The sequence below is a fragment of the Pieris napi genome, chromosome 14, assembly GCF_905475465.1.
Source record: "Pieris napi chromosome 14, ilPieNapi1.2, whole genome shotgun sequence".
Classification (NCBI taxonomy): domain Eukaryota; kingdom Metazoa; phylum Arthropoda; class Insecta; order Lepidoptera; family Pieridae; genus Pieris; species Pieris napi.
This window is the reverse complement of record NC_062247.1, coordinates 12,019,492-12,032,219: the sequence shown is the minus strand read 5'-3', so window position 1 is coordinate 12,032,219 and position 12,728 is coordinate 12,019,492. Positions and strand designations below refer to the sequence as shown.

Here is a 12,728-nt window from a genome sequence, read left to right as displayed (position 1 = left end):
GTCCAAAATACTTCGTAAACTTAGCCAATAACTAAAATAGGTTTAGTACAACCCTAGCCAATGCAGACATAATATACCGATTTACAAATACGAAACTAGTGTTATTGTTGAAAAGTTTACATTTTAAAATAAACCACGCTCCCATAAGCGTTGCGAGTGGCTTGTGATTTACAACTAAAGCTTTGCCGAGTGAAAAATACCAGGCGATCTGTTTTTGTACTCTTATAATGTTCCCGAGTACATAGATGGGCGGCGAAACTGATGCTGAACATTGGCAATTGGATTAACACATGCACATCTGGCTGTCTCAAATTATCTAGGATTATTTCATTTAAATCTTTTATAGATAATCTTTGGTCATAGAACGCGAGTCGTAACTATCTTACTATTTTTTTCTTTCTGTAACTTTCAATAACTTGATTTGATTAAATATCATGCTGACATAACAATTTTATAGAACAAGAGCCAACGGGCAGTAGGCTTACCTGATGTTTAGTAATACCGCCCATGGACACTCAATCGGCTCGCGAATGCATTGTCAGCCTTTTAAAAATTCGTACGCTCTTTTCTTGAAGAACCTAAGTCGAATTGGTTACGAAATACTTCAGATGGCAGTTGGTTTCACATAGCGGTGCGCCTTAGCAGGAAGATATAGCCGCGATGTTCGTTTTCACTTTAGTTGTTGTTTGTGGACGCTGTGATAGCGTAAATATAGTATTTACAGCTTTAAATAAATTGTCCGAGTTAGTTCAAACATGGAAAATCAATGCTCGCGTTCAAAACAGGTCAATAGTTCAATAATCATGTGCCTAACGGCAATTATTACGTAATCAGTCATCTTTGAATGCAGTGCATGAGCTTACTGCATAATGCAATCGACGCGGCGGTCCTTCCGCTGCCTATAGAATTCATTAAACTTGGACAAAAATGAATGGAAACTTAGTTGTAAGTAGTGAGATGGTAATACAAAATATGGTAATGTAATAAGACTATATTCATTAAAAAAGAGACGATTTTCATTATCTAATAGGTATATAAAGTTCTCGTGTCACAATGTTCTTTCCATACTCCTCCGAAATGGCTCGACCGATTCTTATGAAATTTTTTATGCATATTCAGTAAGCCTGAAAATCGGCTACTATCTATCTTTCAAACCCCTATGTGATAAGTGTCCACCCCAAAAAATTTATTTTTATTTTTTAGACAGTCTTTTGTTTTTATTTTTTTATGATACAGCATTGGAAAAATTTCACCCCTCTACGATCAAATCCTATTTTTTATTATAGTAGGTAATTATTTTTATTGAACTAAAAAACTGTTTCCTAGAAATAATATACGTGTATAGCTCACGTTTGCCGGGTCAGCTAGTTATTAAATAAAATAGTTAATACACTACGTCAGAATTTACGGGTCCTAAATTTGATTCCCGTAGGTACAACACTCTGATAACGTACTTGCCTTAAAAATATCAAAATATATACTGACATGTGTCCCCATACCCTGTTACACGTCTTCAGAATGTCTACTGTCCTAATTCATATAAACTGGACCACACTTTACAAATCTAGATCTTTAAATAATTTACCGCTTTAAAAAAGTACAGACAAATACGTCATAATATGCACATTGATTGAAATTGAAGAGAAAACATATCATAGAATTTCAGAAGATTTTGAAACACTAAAATATTCATATCTTCATTATTCCCGCATTACCTTCAGCAAGGCAGTTGATGCTTGTTGAGTTGTATGAAGTCATTTGCGTGTTGATATATCCGTTTCCGTGCGAATTAATTGGACCATGACGTACGGAAGGAAGGCTACAACTCACGTAGATTGCTTAGAATAGTCTAATATTTATGCTAGATTTCAGGCTCTAGTTGTTAACGGACGTTGCTTGTGTGAAAATATTATGGGCAGATATTTGGAGTCTATTCAAACATACATGAGTTAGATTAGCTTTGAAATTAAGATATATTAAACAACAAGCATTTTTAAGTAAACAGAAATGGCTTTAATAATTGCACATCTGCTATATTATATACAGTAAGTTTTTTTTAAATATAATAGGGGGCAAACAGGCCTGCGCGACGCCCAAAAAGGGCTGTTATCGCAGCATATAGACACCCATTTTTAGTGGGTGCGTTGCCGGCCTTTGAGGGAGGTGTATACTCGAATTTTGAACATTTGGAGGTCGTATCTCTTAGGGAAGACCCCCGCCGGGAGTCGATTTCACAGTTCGTAAAAGAAAATGCCTTGTGAAACGGACTGTCGGAAGACTTCCAGCCCTCAAGGTGATGTTGGTGAAATTAAGAATTTAATAGATAAAACATATCTCTAAAATTTAAAATACTGTTTAAGCCTTTCAAAGAGTCCATATTATGTTAATATAGTTCCGCAGTACCAATATGTTATTAGCGTATTATTATGTTGATTTTGTAAACAAATGACGATTACGATAAGTCAATATCATACAATAATATTATGTAAATTTATAAAATATGTGTTTACTCTTTTCTCTTTATAAAATAATAAAAAAAAAAATTACCAGATAACATTGTCCACAGATGTTTAAAATCATCCCAGTAAGCTTAACAATTGTTATCACAAAAATATGAATTGTAATATTTCCGTGATTGTTGAAACCTAATCTAATTAACTTTAGACACGAACTCGAATGTGTTAACGGCGACCCGCCGACCCGAGTGTAATCCAGCCAAAATTACAACCTATGTCTTTATATAAAAGTTTATATTTGTTTGCACATGGATCTCATTAGCATTCAGAGAGCGCTCGCGGCCGCTCACCGAATAAAGCATCTGCTAAATGTCTCGTGCTTACTAAAACTTACCAGTAATTATCTGTTAACATTCCCAACTTTGACCTCGCAAAACTCGGCGTCTTTCTGGAGGCGCTTTCCCGACCCTAATAATCAGGAGATTTTTAATGAAAAAGATTGTTCCCGTTATTTAGAAAGTTACTAAAGGGATCCTGTCCAAAGTTTGTTTTGATTTAGTACGCCCTGCGTATCCTTTTCAGTGGTTTTGTATCAGATTAGGGGTAATTAAAAATTGAACAATTGTTTTATTGTGTATTGATTAATTAATTCCCGAGTACCTTACAAAGTAAATAGTTAACAATGGAAAATGTAACAATTATTTCTAAAAGGTTCGATCCATTGATTAAAGAATTGTTGGATTTGGAAACAATTTTGTATTTCGTTACGGGTATTTTCTCCATACAATTGTTTGCGAAAAATACGAATAGTAGATGAAAATATGACTGGTTATGATAGATTAGCAAGGTGTTCTATTATTTTATTTCTGTACCCCTGTCCCATCGATTTTCAATTAATCTTTTGTCCCCTCTTCCGCTTCGCTGGGGCTTTATTTCACTTTGTGTGAAAATGTTGGGGCTTTTATTTATTTTCATTTTGTCGTGTTTGCAGATATGAAAGGACTTGCATCGATTCAGTGGAATCCAGTCTTGGAATAGCTAAACAAACACGTATATCAACATTGAAATCACATCGCTCGGTTATTCATACTGAGATCGGTCTGCTTATTTTTATTTACATTTCTCTATTTGTTCGACATTTTCTTTCGACTCTACGTAAAAATTAATAGGTAACATTTTATGACTGTAGTAAAATATTGTATCGTAAATAGATTTTAGCTTAAAGCTCGGTACAAAAATTTTCTTGAATCGTAAATTTATAAATTATTATGGGCATTCAACAAAAGTCGTAAAAGATTTTGTTGCATTAACCTCATGCCGTTTCTGAAATCTAAAAAAATTATAAATTTTATACTGTCTCAATCTTTTATCGTCTAATATCTACCACCATAAAAAAGACAAATTATTTAATTATTATTGTCTTATTCAGGCATATAAAACCAAATTAATAAAAAAAATAAAGTTTTTAAATTATAGAAATATTTCTTTTCATAGACAGAGCTTTTGATAAATAGTGGAATTGAGACAACTCTTTATAATTTTATTAGGATACCTATATCTTATTAAACTAAATCAATCGAAGTATATACTCCGGTAGGTTTACGTCAAAAAACGACTAACTCAAAAATTGGCGTTGAAAATCCGTCTGCTAAAAATCGGTACACAACGGTTTTATGGTCGATATGTTAATAAACATCGGACGTGCCTCGAATTGATGAGATTAAGGTGGGATATGCATAGGATTATTGTAGACGCAACACGATCAATAGTCAAACATTTTTCTTTTTATTAAAAGTCATAGTCAAAATATATTTAGAATTACATAGGATAACGAAAAAGTTCTATTATTTGTTAGTGCCTGTAGTAGTTAATTTCTTGTAATTTTGTTGTTCCTAAATAATTTTGTAAATTTTAGTCACTTAATGTTCACTCTTGTCAATTTACGGTCGCCTGTTAGGGTAGGAGTGTTTTTAATAAAATAAATTTCATACAGATTAGGGTTTTTGAACACACATAAACATTTTAAAAGAATTTTATTATCAAACATTATACCTTCTTTCTCTTGACATGAAAAAAATTTGCAGAATTCATATTACAACCAAAGACAATATTAACTTTTATTGTATTTAATGTTCTAATTGAGTTTACTTAGCGTAGCTTCGTAATGCTTGCGGTTAAAAAAATATAAATAAATCAGTGGCGCTACAACCTCTTTAGGGCTTGGCCTTAGACTTTCAAAGAACATCATAATCAGCTATTTCAAATTAGAAGAGTGGATAGAAAGGTATTTTTCCTAATAATCTTAAATTCAATTACTCGTAAAAATGTTAACAAAAGCTCGTATTTAATAATGTAAATTTTATCAGGATATTAATTTGTTAAAAATACAAACCATGCTTTGCGGAATAATACTTGATAAAACACGTAACTTATTAAATTCCCAGCTACGATAGCCAGGTTTCTTAAGACTTCGCTTTATAGCTTAATTTTAAAAATGTTTCGCATTATATGAGAGGAAAATAATACATTTAATAAAATGTTTGACGCGTTTTAAGGTATTTCCATAATAACTTTTGGATCTGTATGAAACGCTCGAGTCGCTAAGTCACTACAGAAATAGTAGTGGTATATTATTTATTTTGTTAACTATTTCTTGACACCTGTACTAATTCGAATAATATTTATGACCTTTAAATAGGACTTTCAGGTGGTACTATGGTAGGATGCTGTACAATAGAGTTATCTTCAAACTTTATACGATACTTGGACACTTAGTTCGTGAACAAGCTACACGCCCTGGTTTTTAAGTTATCTATTATTTCTTAAAGTAAGTAAATATTTAAAACATTGTCTTACAATACTTGTATACGACATAAGGAGCTTTTTAGATTGGTCAGCTATAAAAAGACTTACAGACAAACAGGGTTGGTTAGAATCGGAAAGAGCTTTTTCATTACTCAACTCACAATAAAAAGGTTTGATTTCAAAGCTCCGTAAATCCTGATCAAAAGAATTTCAATGTCATCAACATGGAGTAGCGTCGGGGGCGTATATACTTGATAATCAAGAATTTATATATTTTAATATTTGTACATATTTTCCTAAGAGATTCCCGTTCGTATGTGAAATGTGACTATAATCATTTCTAACAAAAATTTCCTAGTGCACTAGAAAATAGTTATTAGTTCGAGGCGTATTCAAAGTACATAAATTAAAGTCAAATCATTTATTCCAATTAGACCATCTAAAATGGCACTTTTCAACGTCAAAAAAAATACAAAGAAGATTCTAGTTGCCCCTTCCAAAAGTTAGTTTCGTGTGGAGAAGAATGGGCAAGAAACTCCACACTTACTCTTTTAAAATAGGTTTACAATATTTTGTTACATTTGTTAAATAATTATATGTGAAGACAACGTACTCTTAGTATAAACTACTATTAATATTAATATATCGATGTAAATGTGTTTAATTAAAAGGATCATTACACGTATTTTAAGAGACTATAACTTTGCCGGTCGGTTTCCCAAGTTTGAACTTCTGACAACGCATCCCCAGCATTGTTTAAACTTCTGAACATTGCATGACATGAGCCGACGTCGGATTGATAACAAACATTGTTTTTAATTAATGAACTCTGATACATTCAAATTTAACTGTTGAATGTTATGGAAAACAAAAGTTAATCTAAGGAGAACAGCGTTTAAATGTTAAATATTAGAAGTTAATTTATCATGTAGTATAAACATTTAAGTGAAACAATATATATGTCATGTGGAACATGGTGTAATGATTGCAGCTCCTTACAAGCATTGTGTAAAACGAAAAATTTGGCGATTGAAAAGAGTAGCGAAAAGTTTATTGCCAGTTCTTCTCTTCCGTCCTACACCCTTGATTTGAGAACTGCGGTCTATCTTTTAATATGTTATGTGACTTGAGATATTATTAAATTATTTCTTTTTTGACGTTTATAAGTATATATTGTGTTACCTATATAAATTTTGCATTGAATATTGTAAACTCTTATTATAAATTACCAATTTATATAATCTTATATGTATAATGTATATGCCCTTCTTACAACGTAAGGTACATGCTGTTGTTTGACTATTGTTTCTATTATATTTTAAAACCAATTGTAAAATACCTCCAAAGGGCATGTGGACTTAAAATGGAATCTCAAGTGAAAGATATAAAACCACAGTCTTAAAAGCAGTACAGTAATTAGTTCTGAGTCGGAAGCAGTACCGACTATAATAAAATTAAGGCGGTAGGTCATTGCCGTTTAAGCTGCATGCTAAAGTTTACTGCCATGAAAATAGTTTTAGTGTCTGTCGAGTGTCGGTGCTTTCTTGTGACGACGAATAAAATGCTTATAGCACTATTAAAATTATGTGTTTGTCTTATAAAATAAATCAATGGCGCTACAACCTTTTTAGGTCTGGGCCTTAGATTTCTGCATTTGTTTCATGATCTAATAGGCAAGTAAGTGCCAGTCAGTGCCAGACGCACACCGTTGACGTTTGTCTAAAGCAAGCCGGTTTTCCTCACGATGTTTTCCTTCACCGTTCGAGCGAATTTTAAATGCGCACATAGAAATAAAGTCCATTGCACAGCCGGGGATCGAACCTACGACCTCAGGAATGAAAGTCGCACGCTGAAGCCACTAGGCCGACACTGCTCTATATAGCAAGTATTTATTTGTTAGAAAATATATCCAATACATGATTCGGTCGATTGCTTGTCAAGCAGCTCAATATTTGCGATTGTTAATATTCAAACCTCCTTCGTACGTAGGTCCTAAAGAAAACTTATAAAAGCCGTGCGTGTATTATAATGTGTACAGTTTTGTTTTTAAAATCACCCTTACAGATAAATACATTTTCAATGCGATTCGCAGAGGTTCACTCGCTCGCTATCACTATTTTTTCTGTGAACGCAACAGTATTCTTCATTGATCCATTACTCAGGAAATAGCGACTCGTATCCACTAATTGTCAACGCGTTCAGCACTCAGTGAAGCACGGAATTCACAAAATAATACATTCACAGCCATTTCAAAAATTCACCTGACTTTTAGATGTTAGTTTCATTAATATAGAAACGGGATTTTTCAATATGAAATCCAGCTTATCGGACGCACGTTCTATTGAATTTATTCAGCAGTGATGTCTTTCAATTCAGTAACCGATTCCCGTACTTCATATTTCATAAAAAATAAATCCATAAACAAGATATCTATATTATATGGTCACTACGGTTTTTAATCAAACGAAATAGTCAAATGATTTATTAACTTCGTGATGAGTTTTTGTTGACGAATATTTGACTTGAAATGAATTAATCATGGTAATATGGACTAATATAAAAATATTTATTTTTTCTTCCTTTAATACCAAGGAATTAAAATCTGATTTTTATTTATACGTAACGGCAACTAAAAGACTAAAAACCAATTCTTCATCTCTATCTTATTTGTATTCTTTGCGAGAACAAGAAAACAATATCCACCATTAAGCATCAAGTATACTTCTAAATTATGAAGAACTTCCTTGATTTTAGGTAGTCACCATAAGACCCTTACTGAGACCATTAAAGTGGTATCCCTATGAATTTCATTGGCGCTTCAACCTTTTAAGGACTGGGCATTAGATGTATGTATCTGTTTCATGATCATTTGTAAATCTTATAGGCAAGTAAGTGATTAGTCTCCTGTTCCTGACACATGCCGTGATCTTTTTGGGTGTAAGGCAAGCCGGTTTCCTCACGATATTTTCCTTCACCGTTCGAGCGAATGTTAAATGTATACATTGAACGAAAGTTCATTAAGCCTCGGATGCGAGTCACACGCTGACTACACTAGGCCAAAACTTTTCTATTATTATTTTTTTTTAAATCAATCCAAGCATGTTTAAGTAATGGAATACATATAGCTCCAAAAATTAAACCTATACGTTACAAAAATGCTTAATTTGTCTTCCTGTTTATTATATATCAAACCCCTTTGAAATCACAACTGCAATTTAAATTAGGTATAATCAATGTATGATATCCCTGAAACCGCTATTCACATCTAGTGCGTAGAGAATCTGGTTTCAATAGCGTAGTGCCAATACATAATGGGCTTAGATTCCATTCTCCCTACGGTCTTTGTGTATGGCTATTAATGCAAAATCATTTACCCGATCGCTTCGGGCATGTGACAAGGATCATGTAAATAGGCTGTGTATTTCTTTGTTATTTTAGGAACGAATTGTTTTATTTGTGAAAGTGATATACTAAAACATAATTTACTAAATTTTATAGTTGTGCGTTTTAAATCCATTTGGCTACAATAATTTATATTTGTACAATTAATTTTACCAGTGATTAAGTCTCAAAGAAACCTGATTGTTTGTTTCAATGATAAATTAAATAAATAAATAAAAGTTTTAAAAAACTAAAAAACACGCTTTTAAAGCACATCAAACTAAAAAGTGAAAAATATTTCCTAATTTAGGCTGAAAATGGTAATGAACAAAAAATACTGGTAATACATATATACATACAGGTGAAGCTAAAATAAAGCGTGTAAAAATATATCTTATTTCCAAGTTCTAACCTTTGAAGTTAAAGCAAAAAACTTTAGAAAATAAGCTTATTAATAAAAAACATTGTCAAGTCCATATAAAACTTCAGAGCTACCAGTTTGAATATTATTTAATACTCCCAATAATAGAATGAATAGTATTGATCTTCAAATGAATTGTGATCCGAGACAATTTGGTGGCTATTTGCATGAGTAACGCTCTTGGTCTACAATAGACCGTTTAGCAATTCACAAACATAATGAAGTTAAGCGGAGATTGTGGCAACCCTGAATTGTGAGGAACATTTCACACTGGTAACACTGTGCAGGTTATACCTTAATCAAGTTACAGTTATGAGTTTTTGGGCGTTGCTTTATGGCTAGTACTAGTGCCGAATAATCCGCGCTATACAACCCTGGGTTCTTTAAACGAATTTAGGCTTTATAGAATTTTCTTTCTATTTTATAAACATGTCTTATACCTAAATATCAACGTGTGTCAGGGGCAGACGGCGGTCGTGATGCCTAAAAACTAATCAGGTCATTAGATTAAACAATCACTTGCTATATACATGGGTTATATAAGTATTGTACCCAGTTTGGTCTTTTAATCAGATTTTTCACGTTATGAATTCAATTAAATTAATGGGATTTACATCGCAAGTAAAAACCGAAATGTAATAAAAATGCTAAAACAAAGCTTTTTCATTTCAGGTGAGTGAATCTTCACTACTTGAGTGCAGCAACGGGCGCTACACTGCGTCCGAGACGGTAAGTTTTATTTTATCTTTTTATATATGTACAAATAATTTTATTATTACATAATCACGTACTGTATTTCTGATACTTTAAAATATATAATCCAAAGTGTTTTATAACACGTTGAAACCAATGTAAAAGTTCCATTAGGAAGTTAATTGAAACAAAATAAAAAGCGACTCAAATATAAGAGTCTTTCCTACAACTTTGATTTTGTTCCCTTTGGAGTAGAGACTCTTCATCCGTGTTCAAGTGCACAGGCGCTAATTAAAGATTTAAGTTGGCACCTGGTAGATAATACCGGTGAACGCAGAGGTCTTTCCTCACTCAACGAATAAGTATCGCAATACAGCAAGGAAATGCTGCCAGCATCAAAGGCACACTGCCACAGGGACCAAACTTTTCGAATTTGTTTTAATTTTCGTATATTTGTTTGTAAATAAAAAAAATGCGTCTAAAAATAAAAAAAATATTTTATTACAATTTATTACATAATTATTTGCAATGAGAAATATAATTTTACCATTCCGCATTTTATTTTACGTTGCAATGCAGCTATTAAGTTTTTCTTCTTAACAAGACCAAAAAAGTACTTTTAAAAGACTCGAAGAGTTAATCAACAAGATTTTCATACTTGCAAAAGTATCAAAGCGAAACTCGCAATCCGCAAAGTTACTTCACTTTTTTCGCTTTTCCAACTTGTAACATGTAAACATCCGATAGTCAATATAACTGCTATTGAGTAGACAAATATCCCTAAGTGTACGGAACATATTAATTTAATTTTCATTACTGAAATCTTTACGTTGAAAAAGGTAATGGAATTAAGTCAGGGTAGGTCAAAGCAGATAAGAGTCCTTTATATCTCGGCGTAATTGTATTTACGGTATTTCAACTTTGTAAATTTCAAGAGCAAAAAACTCGTACTTATATTCCGCTAAGATGTTTGGGCTCATTCGAGGACTTCTCAAATCAATGTGACGAATACTTTTTATATAATTGTTGTAGGGACATATAAATTAGATATTTTTTATACAGCCCCTTTTACCCCCTATAAACGGGCAGGAGGCTCATCTGATGTTAAGTGATATGGACACTATCATGGCAGAGGTCTCGCGAGTGCGTTGCCGGGACTTTAAGAATTGGTACGCTATATTCTTGAAGGACCCTAAGTCTAATTGGTTCGGAAATACTTCAGTGGGAAGCTGGTTTCACATAGTTACCTAATTATGTAATATATTATATATTTTGTCTTTACATGATTTGAATTAATTAACTGACTTACGTAAATTTTATTTTTTAGTTCGGCTAAAAAACATGTATTGGCTCACGACCTGAGTATTTTAAAGTCCGTGACTTAGGCCTTATGGATAGGATGATTTAGCTATACATATACATATATAGGCTGCATCAATGTTTCCCTTGGCAATTTGAATGAAACACGCATTTCAATGGGACCAGCTCGGTGCATCGGCCGGTAGCTCTTGACTTCTCGATAGGGTTGTCGGCTGTTCTATATTTAAATTGCAATTGCCATACACTACCATTTCTACCCGGTGTTTTGATAATTCATAAATAATACTACATACATTCGTATTAATTTATGTTTAGTAAAAAAGTTATTACTGTTTTCAGACTGCTATAATATTACGCAGTTATTTTATTGGAAAGCCCACTACAAGTAATTAAAAGCTTAGTATAGAGTACATATGCTAAATCATCATTCTCAAATTTCTGTGTGTTCCATGTGTTGAATGTTTAGTATGAATTGTAATAGACAATTTTTATCAACCCTGTATGCAGGTTCCTGTTCACGGTTCGACTCGAAAGACTAATTAAGGCACAGTTTTTGCCACCTCACTCTTATGTTTTATTACTGCGCGATGCACTGAAAAATTCGAACAAACCAACCACGAATTAATTTAAAGCCCTTTACCATATTGAATAATATGATTTTAAAAATAATTTCTATGAGGTTTTCTTCCCTGAGGAGTGTTGGCCTAGTGGCTTCAGCGTGCGACTCTCATCCCTGAGGTCGTAGGTTCGATTCCCGGCTGTGCACCAATGGACTTTCTTTCTATGTGCGATTTAACAATCGCTCGATCGGTGATGAAAACATCGTGAGGAAACCGACATGTCTTAGACCCAGAAATTTGTCGCGCGTGTCATACATAGGAGGCTGATCACTTGCCTAATGGATTGATAAATGATCATGAAACAGATTCAGAAATCTGACGCTAGACCTAAAGAGGTACAACCTCGCCACTGAGTTTTTTTGTTCCCTAGGAATCAAAGTAATTAATTAACTTAGCTTTTTGCTATATACATTTCACCTTGATTAAAAAAAAGATTTTAATAAAAAGCTGACCAACGGACGTACTTGTAATTTTTGGAAACAAAGTGTTTCTGCGAACAGCGCATTCTATCCTATGCTAGATTCAATTAACGAATTCCTCGTAGTCAGAATTTAAAACAAATTTGAAAACTGTCGAATATTTCGTGGATTTTAATTTACTTAATATATACAGAATTCTGGGCCTTTTAAAAACATATCATTTTTCTGTTGGTATTTTACAATATAAATAAAACGATGTATAAAAAGCTATGTGAGCAGAGCAAGTGCAGTGATGGTCAAGTGGCCCGTCCAGCGTGCGACTCTCATCCCTCAGGTCGTACTGTGTCGGCTGTGCACTGAATGGACTTTCTTTCTTTGCATCTAACATTTACTTAAACGGTAAAGGAAAACATCGTGAGAAAACCGGCTTGCTTTAGACCCATAAGTCGACGGTGTGTGTCAGGCGCAGAGGCTCACCTACTTGCCTATTAGATTGACAAATTATCTTGAAACAGATACAGATATCTGAGTCCAGACCGCAAGACAAAAAGGTTGTAGCGCCACTGATTTATTTTTATATTTGCACATGCTTAATCAACTTCGAATCAAAATT

At 33.3% G+C, this 12,728-nt stretch overlaps 1 protein-coding gene across 5 annotated transcripts in view; it reads left to right on the top strand.

The window, feature by feature from the left end:
- Positions 1–12,728, top strand: part of LOC125056328 (polypyrimidine tract-binding protein 2) — a 344,301-nt gene that overhangs the window by 210,313 nt on the left and 121,260 nt on the right. For 2 of the 5 annotated variants that reach the window (XM_047659383.1, XM_047659384.1), the window contains one exon: positions 9,736–9,792. The exons of the other annotated variants lie outside the window; for them this stretch is intronic. In XM_047659383.1, coding sequence (XP_047515339.1) covers positions 9,736–9,792 — 57 coding nt within the window. The remainder of the gene's footprint in view (positions 1–9,735; positions 9,793–12,728) is intronic. 5 annotated transcript variants of the gene reach the window in all.